We start from the raw sequence: 12,376 nt of genomic DNA, 5'->3' as shown, positions 1-12,376 counted from the left end.
CTGTGCATCAGTGACATTATGTGAGCCTCCGTCTCAGTATGAAGCGTCCGTGGGGAGCCAGAGCCGTGAGATCAATATCTATTAGTCCTTCCATCAGAAGAATTAGATTTCACTATTAGATCAGCGTGTTCCCCTGACACGACGTCAAACATCGTGGAAGTCGACTGCACTGACGTGGACACGACCTAATGAAAGAGATCATGTTTGAACTCAAATACAACAAGAGAGGAAACATGATCACGCTGCAGCTGCCGAGGACGCCGTTCTGCGTGGAGACCACTAGGTGTCACACTCACACCAGAGAAGTGATCGTAGTAATAATAATAATAATAATTAAGGCTATAAAGCAGAGGAAAGTAGATTCACGTTTTATTAATATCGACATGGGTACATACATACAAATGAAATCATGTGTAGACTGTGTCTGAAACCAGATTATTGTACTCTTTGTTTTGTTTTTTAAATTACAAACCAAATGAGAGGAAGGAGGGGAAAAGAAAGAAAGAGGAATGCAGCAGTGTCAATGTATTTCATACAGAGTCCAAAAAGAGCATCAGATGATGAGGATAAAGTTTTGGTTTTTTTTGTTGTCAGTTTAGTTTCAGAAGCACGCGATGGTAGAAAAAACCCTGAAACAGGACAAAAGTCACGTGGGGGATCAAGATCTGAACTGAAACACTGTGAACTGTACATGATAACTACAAATGTCTCACTTTTCTTTTTTTAAAATCACTTCAAAATGTTTTTCGTTTGACCTCGCAGGAGAGTTCATCGTGTGACGTGAAAACCTTGAGCGGCGCTAAGTGCTCATATCCGAGAGTTTGGTTGTAGGACGACGGCCGTCGGTCAAAGAAATGTTGCCCATTTTAAAGTGCGGTGTTTACAAATAACCTTTAAAACGATATATTCCTCGGGGACACGGACGTGTAAAAAACACAAGGTCGTCAAATAAGCAACAACAGAAAGGAAAGAAAAGTAAATAATGAGATACGTGTTTTTTTTGTGTGTTTTTCTTTTAAATTAAAGTCACAATTATACAAGCCATTGCACATTGTCACGTGATATATATATATATATATATATATATTTATATATGTATATAGTGTTGTTGTTTTTTTCTTTCAGAGATTCCTTGGTTTTGCAGCGTTTTTGCAGCGTCACTGTTTTTAAGGTCAAACCTCGGGTCTCTGACTTTTTCAGAGTTTCAGTTCTCCCGAACTCTGACGGTCCAGTTCTCTCAAGTGCTCAGGAACCACGAGTGTGTGTGTCTGTACAGCAGGTCCTTGTTGGGTAGGTGAGAGGTGAGAGGTGAAACACATGAGACCTGTGTGTGTGTCAGGTGTGTGTGTGTGTGTGTGTACAGGTGAGTGACTGGAGCAGCAGCAGCAGCAGACTGGTTCCCCCGGAACACTAGGGCGGCAGCAGCGGTGGTTTGAAGGTGCAGCCTCCGGTGCACTGGCGCGGCGTGAGCATCTTGCAGGAGAAATGGTGAAGGGCGTCGTGAGCTTCTGGGGAGGAACGAGTCCACCAGTGAGGACAAGCAGGCAACAATTTAGACACTTTGACACAAATGATGTATGCACACACTGGATGTGTCTGTTTTTGCTCTCTGTCACTGTTTCCATGGCTGGATTAAAGCTGCAGTGAGTAACTTTTCATGATTTCTGTCGTCGCAGATGACCTTGTTATCTGAAAACAGCCTCGTTAGCCTAATAGCAGAGTTGCCCGAGTCATATTTGAACGTTTTCGGAAAACAAGAAAAAGATAATATTTCTGTTGTCGTCGATGACCTTGTTATCAGAAAACAGCCTCTGTCAAACAAAACTATCAGACCTGCGCGAAGGAACTTCATATGTCGTTAGCCTAATAGCAGAGTTGCCCGAGTCATATTTGAACGTTTTTTGGAAAACAAGAAAAAAATTATATTTCTGTTGTTGTCGATGACCTTGTTATGTAAAAACAGCCTCTGTCAAACAAAACTATCAGACCTGCGCGAAGGAACTTCATATAATCGTTAGTCTAATAGCAGAGTTGCCCAAGTCATATTTGAACGTTTTTTGGAAAACAAGAAAAAAATAATATTTCTGTTGTTGTCGATGACCTTGTTATCTGAAAACAGCCTCTGTCAAACAAAACTATCAGACCTTGCGCGAAGGAACTTCATATGTCGTTAGCCTAATAGCAGAGTTGCCCAAGTCATATTTGAACGTTTTTTGCAAAAACAAGAAAAAAATTATATTTCTGTTGTCGTCGATGACCTTGTTATCTGAAAACAGCCTCTGTCAAATAAAACTATCAGACCTGCGCAAAGGAACTTCATATAATCGTTAGCCTAATAGCAGAGTTGCCCAAGTCATATTTGAACGTTTTTTGGAAAACAAGAAAAAAAAAATATTTCTGTTGTTGTCGATGACCTTGTTATCTGAAAACAGCCTCTGTCAAACAAAACTATCAGACCGGCGCGAAGGAACTTCATATGTCGTTAGCCTAATAGCAGAGTTGCCCAAGTCATATTTGAAAGTTTTTTGGAAAACAAGAAAAAAATAATATTTCTGTTGTTGTCGATGACCTTGTTATCTGAAAACAGCCTCTCTCAAACAAAACTATCAGACCTGTGCGAAGGAACTTCATATAATCGTTAGCCTAATAGCAGAGTTGCCCAAGTCATATTTTAAAGTTTTTGGGAAAACAAGAAAAAAATAATATTTCTGTTGTTGTCGATGACCTTGTTATCTGAAAACAGCCTCTCTCAAACAAAACTATCAGACCTGCGCGAAGGAACTTCATATAATCGTTAGCCTAATAGCAGAGTTGCCCAAGTCATATTTGAACGTTTTTTGCAAAAACAAGAAAAAAATAATATTTCTGTTGTCGTCGATGACCTTGTTATCTGAAAACAGCCTCTGTCAAACAAAACTATCAGACCTGCGCAAAGGAACTTCATATAATCGTTAGCCTAATAGCAGAGTTGCCCAAGTCATATTTGAACGTTTTTTGGAAAACAAGAAAAAAATAATATTTCTGTTGTTGTCGATGACCTTGTTATCTGAAAACAGCCTCTGTCAAACAAAACTATCAGACCTGCGCGAAGGAACTTCATATAATCGTTAGCCTAATAGCAGAGTTGCCCAAGTCATATTTGAACGTTTTTTGGAAAACAAGAAAAAAATAATATTTCCGTTGTTGTCGATGACCTTGTTATCTGAAAACAGCCTCTGTCAAACAAAACTATCAGACCTGCGCGAGGGAACTTCATATAATCTATACCCTAATAGCAGAGTTGCCCAAGTCATATTTGAACGTTTTTGGGAAAACAAGACAAAAAAAATATTTCTGTTGTTGTCGATGACCTTGTTATCTGAAAACAGCCTCTGTCAAACAAAACTATCAGACCTGCGCGAAGGAATTTCATATATCGTTAGCCTAATAGCAGAGTTGACCAAGTCATATTTGAACGTTTTTTGGAAAACAAGAAAAAAATAATATTTCTGCTGTTGTCAATGACCTTGTTATGTGAAAACAGCCTCTGTCAAACAAAACTATCAGACCTGCGCGAAGGAACTTCATATAATCGTTAGCCTAATAGCAGAGTTGCCCAAGTCATATTTGAACGTTTTCGGAAAACAAGAAAAAAATAATTTTTTAGCAAGCACATTGTTAAAGTTAGGCAGATATCACAATTACCAAAAAAAATGACTGAGGCAATTATGCTATTAGGCTAACGATATGTAAGAATCTGAATTCCCGCTTATACGCCTCGCGATTCGTGATTCGACTCGTTCACTGTTGTCTCTAATGGTGTTTTTCCTCGGCACGACGAGACATGGTTTGGTATGGATTTCCATGACTATAGTACCTCCCATCAAAGTAGGCGGAGTCATCGTAGCAAGGCTGCATGAAACTGCTGCGATTATGTTTTACAAGCGACACAAACACACAAACTACTGACGAGCGACTTGTAACTGAATCATTAGAATCAGTTCATTATTAAGAATAGTTCAGTACTTCCTGCCTGAACTGAAATACAACTGAACGGGTTGTGATTCAGCTCACAATCATCGCCGGCTTTCAGTCAGTGATGTGTCGTTTAAATACACCATGACATCTTTAAATATTGAAATTTTAGACATTTCCTTTGCTAAATGTTGGAGATTAACGTATATTTTCAGGATTTTTAAGTCATTTTAACTGATCTACAGTTCTGCATTGTTCGGCTTCGACTCTTGTGTCGGACGTCGCTTTCATGACTCTTCCAGTGACTCTTCCTCTCTGACCATTCAGTGACCGGCAGACTGTTGACGTCACATTTTAGTATGAGCTCAGCCTCAGTTAGAACCTCGTCAGAGCAGGTACTAAATAAAGCACCGGGTACGATCACTAACGGAAACAGCCGTGGAAACTCGCCGTATGACTAATGACTACAACTGTACTCTGAATAACCTGCTACCTCCTTGACTTCTATGCTAGCGCGTCCTAAAGCAGAATACAGAACATTTACATCCACATCTGAAAATATGACTTTAATTTTGACTACAGAAGAGACTCAATGACCTCTGCAGCTCCACAAAACGAAAGACGTATATAGAATATTTTTACAGATGTCAGTTGCGGTTATCGGCCAAAGCTCTCCCGATATATCGGATAATCGGCAAAAAGTCCAAAATGGTGCAAAAAAGTATTTTATCCCATTAGTTTTATAATGAGTTACAGTGTAAATATTAAGTCTTAGTGCATCATGCAGCACAGATCCTTCTTATGTGCTTATAACGCTTTTTTTTGGAAACTGGGAGCAGCTGTAATTGTTTTTATTCTTATTTTTGTTCACAAAAACGAGCCAAGCGAACTTTGTAACTGTGATGCGACGTCTAAATTTCACAAGTTCAATCCAATCTTAAACATTTTGAGCACTTTTTTCTCAGGTGTGTTAATATAGTCGGTGAAATTGAAAGATTGTCTATAGGTTGTGCTGAACACAAAGGACACAAGACGCTCCATATCACACATTCTCATAGCCTCTGTTTGTACGTTTAACATAGTAATGGAAAAAAGCAGCTTAAATACGCGTGTTAATACTACGGGTTAAGCTCATAGTATATATATACTGGTTGGGTAATGAAGCTGATGAATCATCGTCTTTACACGAATGTGTCGTGTGAGAATGATTACATTCAAAAGTTACACACTACAGCTTTAATGTATTTTAAGGCCCTGAGAAAGAACATTTTTACTAAACTCTACGATACATCAGTTGCCTAATCAAACAAAAACATTGAGAGTTTATTAACAGTCAGTCATTTCTTAATTTTTTTTACTTTTCTGCTGTAATTTCTTGTACGGAAAAAATCCAACTTGTTTGCGTTCGGTGCGTCACGACGAGCCTTTTCTACCTTCATAATTATACATACACTTACTGATGAAATAATCATATTAATTTGTTGTTTATCACCTACGATGAAATAAAACTAACTTGCCTGCAGACGTTTGATATCTCAAAACTGAAAAAAAGGAACCAGGGCCACAAAATGGAGGATGAAGAACTGGTTACATAGAAGAATCCTGACAATTTAAACACTTTGCACAGTCAAGATTTCAATGTAAACGATGTGGAACGAGATCAAACACTTACACTGAGTCCTTTTTTATAAAATATGATTTAACTCAACTGATTTTACATCCACATTTTGTTTTTAATTTCATGAGCTCCATGTACGTCTTGATTAATTTGTCATTTATTTCCACCGTATTGGTTCATATTTTGACATTTGTGTGTTATTTTCAGCGGACAAGGACATTTTGTAAGAACGGTGGAAGATTGACAGCTGATTTGACTAAATTCAGATTAAATGTTGATTTAAAAAAAAAATAAAAAATTGAAAATTCCTCTATATTCATATATATTTAATTCCCTCCATGTCGTGGTCTCTTTAAACCTGAACCTGAAACGTTTGCTTCATACATGAGCACAAACAAATGTGAGCCCACCCTTTAATGGAGTCTTACTGGAATGAGTCACATGATATTGTAAAATTTATATAAAAAAAATGTAACTCTTGCATATTTAGATTTTGCTTTTCCTTTTGGACCAGATCAGATAAAATTACCTTACAGCTTCTGCTGTATTGCATAACTCGCTGCACAAAGTGTCTATGGAAAAAAAAAAATGAATAAAATTAAATTAAATAAGGAATTAAAAAAAGAAAAAGGTGAGCTGCTGCTTGAGAAGCGAGGGAGTGTAATGTATGCCGTTTGCCCCTATGGTATTTAGAGTGACCCCTGTGTGTACTTGAACCCTGTATTTAAACAAGTGTAACATTAAACCAATCCTTTAAAGGGTGGCATTAGTTGCTGTCTACTGCATGTAACTGATACAGCACTAACATAATGGTCCGTCTATTCAATTTTCCAGAGCATGATTTAGAAGAAAATAACCTTTGCATACAAAACAATGTGGTTTCAGTTTCACCTTTTGAAATGTAATAATTGAAATTTTTTTTGCTCAACTGCACGAGGAACAAAAAAAAAAATAAAGAAGGGAGGAGGAGGAGGAGGAGGAGGAGGAGGAGGAGGAGGAGGAGGAGGAGGAGAGTTTACAGGAAAAAGGCCCGGACACAAAATTATCAATATTTCAATAAGCAAGTGTCACTTTTCCTTTCACTTTAAAAGCATGTTCTGCTCACATTGATTTATAAAGCCTGTGGTTTTCTTTGTTTGTTTTTGAACGTTTTGTTTCTTTGTTTCTTTTTGTTTTTTTGCACTTAAACTTAAAAGAGCATTGATTTTTTTTTATTATTATCATTTATTTACAGAGTTTAGAGTTTAGAGAGACACCAACCTCGGACAATCTGCAGCTGCTGGACCATTTCCTCTCTGTAGGACAGCTCGCGCTTCATTTGATCCTGGAAATTATCTGAAACGAAATAAATAGATAAAAATCAAGTCTCTCACATTTTAACGCACGGTATACTGGATTTTAAAGGACAACAAAAATGACGACTGTGTGTGATTTTTGACTCCCAGAAATAACCAAATGTAGTATTTATTTAGTTTTCTCCTGCTCTGCTGTTATTCCAAAATGACCTATTGTGTCTGTAATCTGACAAATGTACACGTTAATGTTCATTAGAGCTGCAAATTATTATTATCTCAGTTAATCTGTGATTATTTGTTTCCATAAAATGTCTACATTTTCAAAAAATATTTTTTATATATATAAGACGGCAGAGAAAATCCCATTAGCTGATGATCAAAAATGGGTGGAGATTGATTTTGTAATTAACTGATGAATCAGTGCAGCCCTTTCATTTCATTAATGTACAATTAAATACAATTTGTTTTTAACCTTTTAAATGCTGAAATTCCCTCTCCAGCTTTTTCCTCAGCTCCACTTGCTCCACGAGCTGCTTCTGTAATTCCTCTGCAACGCAAAATCAAATACATACAAAAATGATGTTATTCTTCCTGAAACACTAACAAATCATCATCATCCTCATCATCCTCCACATACACCAGGGAGCAGCACAGAAATTATACATTTAATTCCACTTGATGTGTTTTGATTTTCTGTATGTAAAGCCACTTCAGGTGCATATCTACACATATATATATATATGTATGTATATATAATACACATACACACACACACACACACACACACACACACACACTGTACACACAATCTCGATAACAACCGTTGCAGTGCTCTCCTTTTGCGCGCTGCCACAGTATAATTGCCATGCACTTGCCTGGAGCTGGAGACGATAATAATGGAGTCCCGGGGTTTTTCCAAGCGTTGTAAAATAATTAGCTGCTGTGCCTCGGGGTTATGGCTCTGTTCCTTAAAATATTAATAGCCTCTAAACGATTTCCTCTTACAATAATAAGTCAAACCCCCCCCCCCCCCACCCCCACCCACGTCTCGTGATTAAGTGGTTTAACAACTATGGAAAACACTTCGGGCCCATGATCACAAAAAATGTAAATTCACGTTTTTTGAGAAGGCAAATCATCCAAAAACGTGTGTATTTAAAATTAATATAATGCACTAAAAATGTGTGGGTTTTTTATACATTTAGAAAATTAATGTGAATTAAATGAAATTAAATTAACACGAGTTATTTCAAATGCAGCCACATTAATGGATTAATTACAACGAAAAGAGGGGAATAAACTCTGTTTTTTTGGCCACAATTTTCACTCCTTTTTTCGTCTTTTGATGTTGAGGAACAGCCTCTTACCTTTGGCCATGTTCTCCAGGTCTCTTTCATGCACACTGATGTCGATGCGTAAAGCTCCATCCGCTGCACAAATGACAATAATTACACCCACAATTAAGGCGAGTGTGTGTGTGTGTGTGTGTGTGTGTGTAATATGTGAAATACATGAAGGAGGCTACAGAGAGGCTAGATTTTTAAATGAATGACACACAACAACAACAACAACAACAACAACAACAAAAAAGGTAATTAATTAAAGACCTTGTCGGTCCTTATTCTGCTCCTGATAAACTGCTGAGCGTTGACTCTGCATCTCATGGTGACCTCCTGTTCATATATATATACACACACACAAATATGTTATGTTAACAACAACATCAAAAGCTCCCAAAATAATAATAACAATAATAAATAATAATAATGATTACCGTTGGATCTGCTGGGGCTGCTCGAGCGCGTGGAGCTGAAAGGCGAAGGCTCCTTGTCTCTTTCATGCGCGTGCACCTGCGAAATGAAACGAGTCGCACAATCGAGTTTAATAACGCGCGCCAATTATGTGTCATTTAACCCGCGTATGTATAATTGGGGGCTCTGGGATGTTCCAGAGGAGTCTGACACTCAATGGAAATCACTAATGTGGTGTGTTTTTCTTTTTAATAAAGAGAGGAGAATAAATAAATAAATCAGGATAAAGCAGAGCGAGGCTTCATTGAAAAAGTGCAGATACATCAGTTCAAATTAGAGTGATTTTTTTTCTCCCCAGCAGGACAGTTAAAGGTCATTCAGATTAAGACAAATAAAATGTCCATTTAATATCGATATAATAGTTGTTTTTCATTTGTATCATTTCACTTTCATTTAATCGAATCTTACTTCATGAAGAGGGGAGCCATTACGCGTCTGTCTGTCCTCGTCTGATGACCCGGAGTGCGCGCTGTGCTGCGGTGACGCTGCGGGGCTGCAGGCACCAAGCTCCTGCTCCTGCTCCTGCTCCTGCTCCAGCTCCTGCTCCTGCTTCTCCTCAGCAGCACCTGCACAGACCCGGTCCGGCACAGGAGAGTCACGGTGCTCCCCTCCAGGTGAGATCTGGATGGGCTCGTCGTCCTCGTCCAGCCCTCGGTTGGACTCCACGTCCACGTCCGGGTCGTCGTCGTCGTCTTCGTCCACCACGCTGTCCCGGTCCGGTGATATGGATCTGTAACTGGAGCTCTCGCTGATAAAATCCGGGGACAGATAACCAGGGCGCACGCTGTAAGTGTCCCGGCTGCCGTAGAGTTTGGCGATGGACTCTGCGTCTTTGACCACGGGCCTGAAGGCGGAAATGTAGCTGATTTTCCTCGGGGACGTCTCGTCCCCGGATTTGTCCTCGTCGTTCCGGGTGGAGGAGGACTGGGAGCTGGAGCAGCGCTCCCCGCTGTCCTGCTGCTGAAGGTGCGGGAGGTGGTGGTGGTGGTTGTGCGGGTGGTGCGGGGCGTCTTTGGGCGTGTTTGCGCCCCTGTCGCTTTGGTCCGACAGGTCGAGCTCGCCCTGGCGGACGCCCGGCAGCTCGGCGGGAGGTTTGGGTGGAGAGCCCGGGTAGGGCGGCGTGGGGAGGCCCGCGGGCGTGGGGAGACCCGCGGGGGTGGGCCAGAACATGGGGAAGGCGGGGTAGAGGGCGTCTTTAGCGCCGGGCCAGAACATCCCCGACACCGTGGTCTTGTTGGCGTCGGGGACACCGTCGCTCTTTTTCTGACACAGTCCATAGCTGGGGAAGCCGAACGGGTGATGGGGGAACAGAGGCGGGGGGATTTTCTGGAGCATGCCGAAGCTCTTGCTGGGCACCGGGATGACCGGGTAGCTGCGCGCGCTGCTCGCCAAAGTCAGATTGTTATTCCCTTGATCGTCGTCGCAGCGTAAAGTTTTGCGGGGGATCTCCGGGGACGCGGTCCGCGCCAGACTGGACTGCGCGGCCTGTGATTTCATGGACGAGGACATCCCTGAGCCGCTCATGGGCAGAGTCCTCTTTCTGCTCCCCCCGTTGAACATGGCCTTTACATCCTCCCACGCGTGGATAATGTCATCGGACGGCGTTTTCTCCGTCAGTCTCAAGTGGCGTCTCCACGAGTTAAAGTTGGCCGCGTCCGGCTGCAGGTACTTGGACTCCGGGGTGCGGTGCGAGTGGAAAATGAACTTATTGGGGGAGAAGTACATGCTGCAGAAGGTGCACTTGATGCACTTGGCCCTGGAGCTGTTGTAGCGCGCGGGTATGAAGCTGCCTCGGCTGCCCCACGCGCACTCGTGAGACACGTCAAAGGCGAAGTTCTCCGGTAGTTTTGGAGGGACGTGCGCGCCCAGGAAGGACTTGCAGAGTCTCTCGGCCTCGCGCTTGGTGATCATGCCGCAGCGCCTGGAGGAGATGGGCATGGCCCCCGCGCGCCGCAGCAGCTCCAGCTGGACGGGGGTGCACTGCACGCACGTGATGCCCAGAGCCACGCGCCGGTTGTGGATCTCGTTGTAGCTGTAGTTCTTCAGCAGGGTGTTGGAAATCTGCGCGAGGCAGAGTCTCTCCTTCCCGTCTATGACCAGGGACACGATGGGGACCCCGTACAAGGACGTCTCGCCCACTTGGTTCGGTTTGAGGGAGCGTGGATCTGGGAAGCCCTGCGCGTCCTGCTTGGAACTCGGGGAAGAGCTGACGTCTCGTCCCGCGTCTCGAAGCTGTCCGGGCATCGACTCCATCCCTGGAAGCCTGAGGGGAAAAAAAAAACAAACAAACAAGCGAGGCCCCATTTTTTAAAAACAGAAACTGAATTATTTAATTTAGAAAAATTAAAAGTGACACAACAAAAAACATTAAAATACAAGTAAATAAATGAGACACATTAAGAAGATGTGCTGCTTAAAGATGGGCAGATTAATATTCGTTATAAAAATAATTATTAAAATAAAAACCCTGCTATAATAATATTATTACTACTATATATGCTATATTAAATATTATTAATAAGTAATTAATTTTCGTTCATCATTTATATACAAAATTATGTTAAATGTCCCCAGAGGTTTTTCGGTTACATGAATAATAATACAAATAATTTATAATAAGAATAAAGATGTTTTTAAATTAAATGTAACTAACTTTTTTAGCAGCAGCTTTTTTTTGTTTTACTCGGAACTAAAACGAGTCCGTGTCGTCGTTAATTATTCCTCGTGTAGGTTTAATCCCTCGGCCTCTGCTGTAGTTTATTCCCTGAGTTACTTCTCTCCTCTTCTTCTTCTCCTCCTCCTCCTCCTCCTCTTTCTCCTCCTTATCTCCACAATCAGCTCAGCACTTACGGCTGGAAAACTCCTTAAGAGTCAGAATAAGATCCTTACACGCGGATAAGGACAGAGGGGGAAACTCAGCCCAATGCGCTTAAGCAGAGAGGAAAAGAACAACATAAGCTGCTTTGCTGATAATTACACAGATCCAGGCGCGCGCGCGCTCGCTCGCGTCTTCGCATTGTTAATAAAAGACCAGGCCTATATATAATTAAAGCTTCTGCGGCAGATTAGCCTCAGCCAGTCGCTGGGAATGAGGTTGAAGCAGGTCGATGTCACATTCACCTGCACCTGTTTACTTTTTTTTTTTTTTTTTTTTATACCTCCAGGGCCTCTGACATGCACAGAAAACAGCCCGCGGCCCCCTGATTTACGCCCTTAAACCACTAATAACAGCTATTTTAGTACAAATGAAACAGTTTGAAAGGCTTAAAAAATTGCAAAAATAAAAGGCTGAAATAAAATTAGAATAAAAAGAGCAGCATGAACATACCTTCTCTAGGGGGAAAAAACACAAGACGACACACTCAGTCCAGTGGGATTTCTGTGGTGCGGAAAATGAATGAATAATGTGGATATAACGGGCTGGATGTGGATCTGGATGTGGATTCAGGGCCCGGTGAGTCCAGCAGAGACGAGCGAAAGACGAGGAGATGGTGAGAAACTCTTGAGCTGATGATGGTGATGATGCTGATGCTGATGCTGGAGTCTTTATCTCAGTGTATTTCAGAGCAGGAGGAGGAGGCAGCAGAGCACAGGACCTCCATCCTGTCAGAGCCTGGGGAGGTGAGTGGCGTGTAGACACCGAGCACATGGTACAACTCTCTCTCTCTCTCTCTCTCCCTCCCTCCCCCTTTCTCTCT

The 12,376-nt window shown here is 41.6% G+C and overlaps 1 protein-coding gene across 1 annotated transcript; it reads right to left on the bottom strand.

Annotated features, from left to right (window-relative positions):
• Positions 1 to 1,410: 1,410 nt before the first annotated feature.
• Positions 1,411 to 10,937, bottom strand: skor1a (SKI family transcriptional corepressor 1a; the record flags this gene model as incomplete). The annotated part of the gene is made up of 6 exons (XM_083900628.1): positions 9,087 to 10,937; positions 8,642 to 8,717; positions 8,235 to 8,297; positions 7,340 to 7,414; positions 6,833 to 6,907; positions 1,411 to 1,508 (listed from the first exon to the last, which is right to left on the bottom strand). The coding sequence occupies exons 1-6, from the start codon at positions 10,929 to 10,931 to the stop codon at positions 1,411 to 1,413; spliced, it is 2,232 nt and encodes a 743-aa protein (XP_083756754.1). The 5' UTR covers positions 10,932 to 10,937.
• Between the last annotated feature and the right edge of the window lie 1,439 nt (positions 10,938 to 12,376).

Source organism: Microchirus variegatus (assembly GCF_963457635.1).
Source record: "Microchirus variegatus genome assembly, chromosome: 14".
NCBI classification, from domain to species: domain Eukaryota; kingdom Metazoa; phylum Chordata; class Actinopteri; order Pleuronectiformes; family Soleidae; genus Microchirus; species Microchirus variegatus.
Note: the sequence above shows the minus strand (reverse complement) of the source record. Positions and strands in the feature narration are given on the sequence as shown.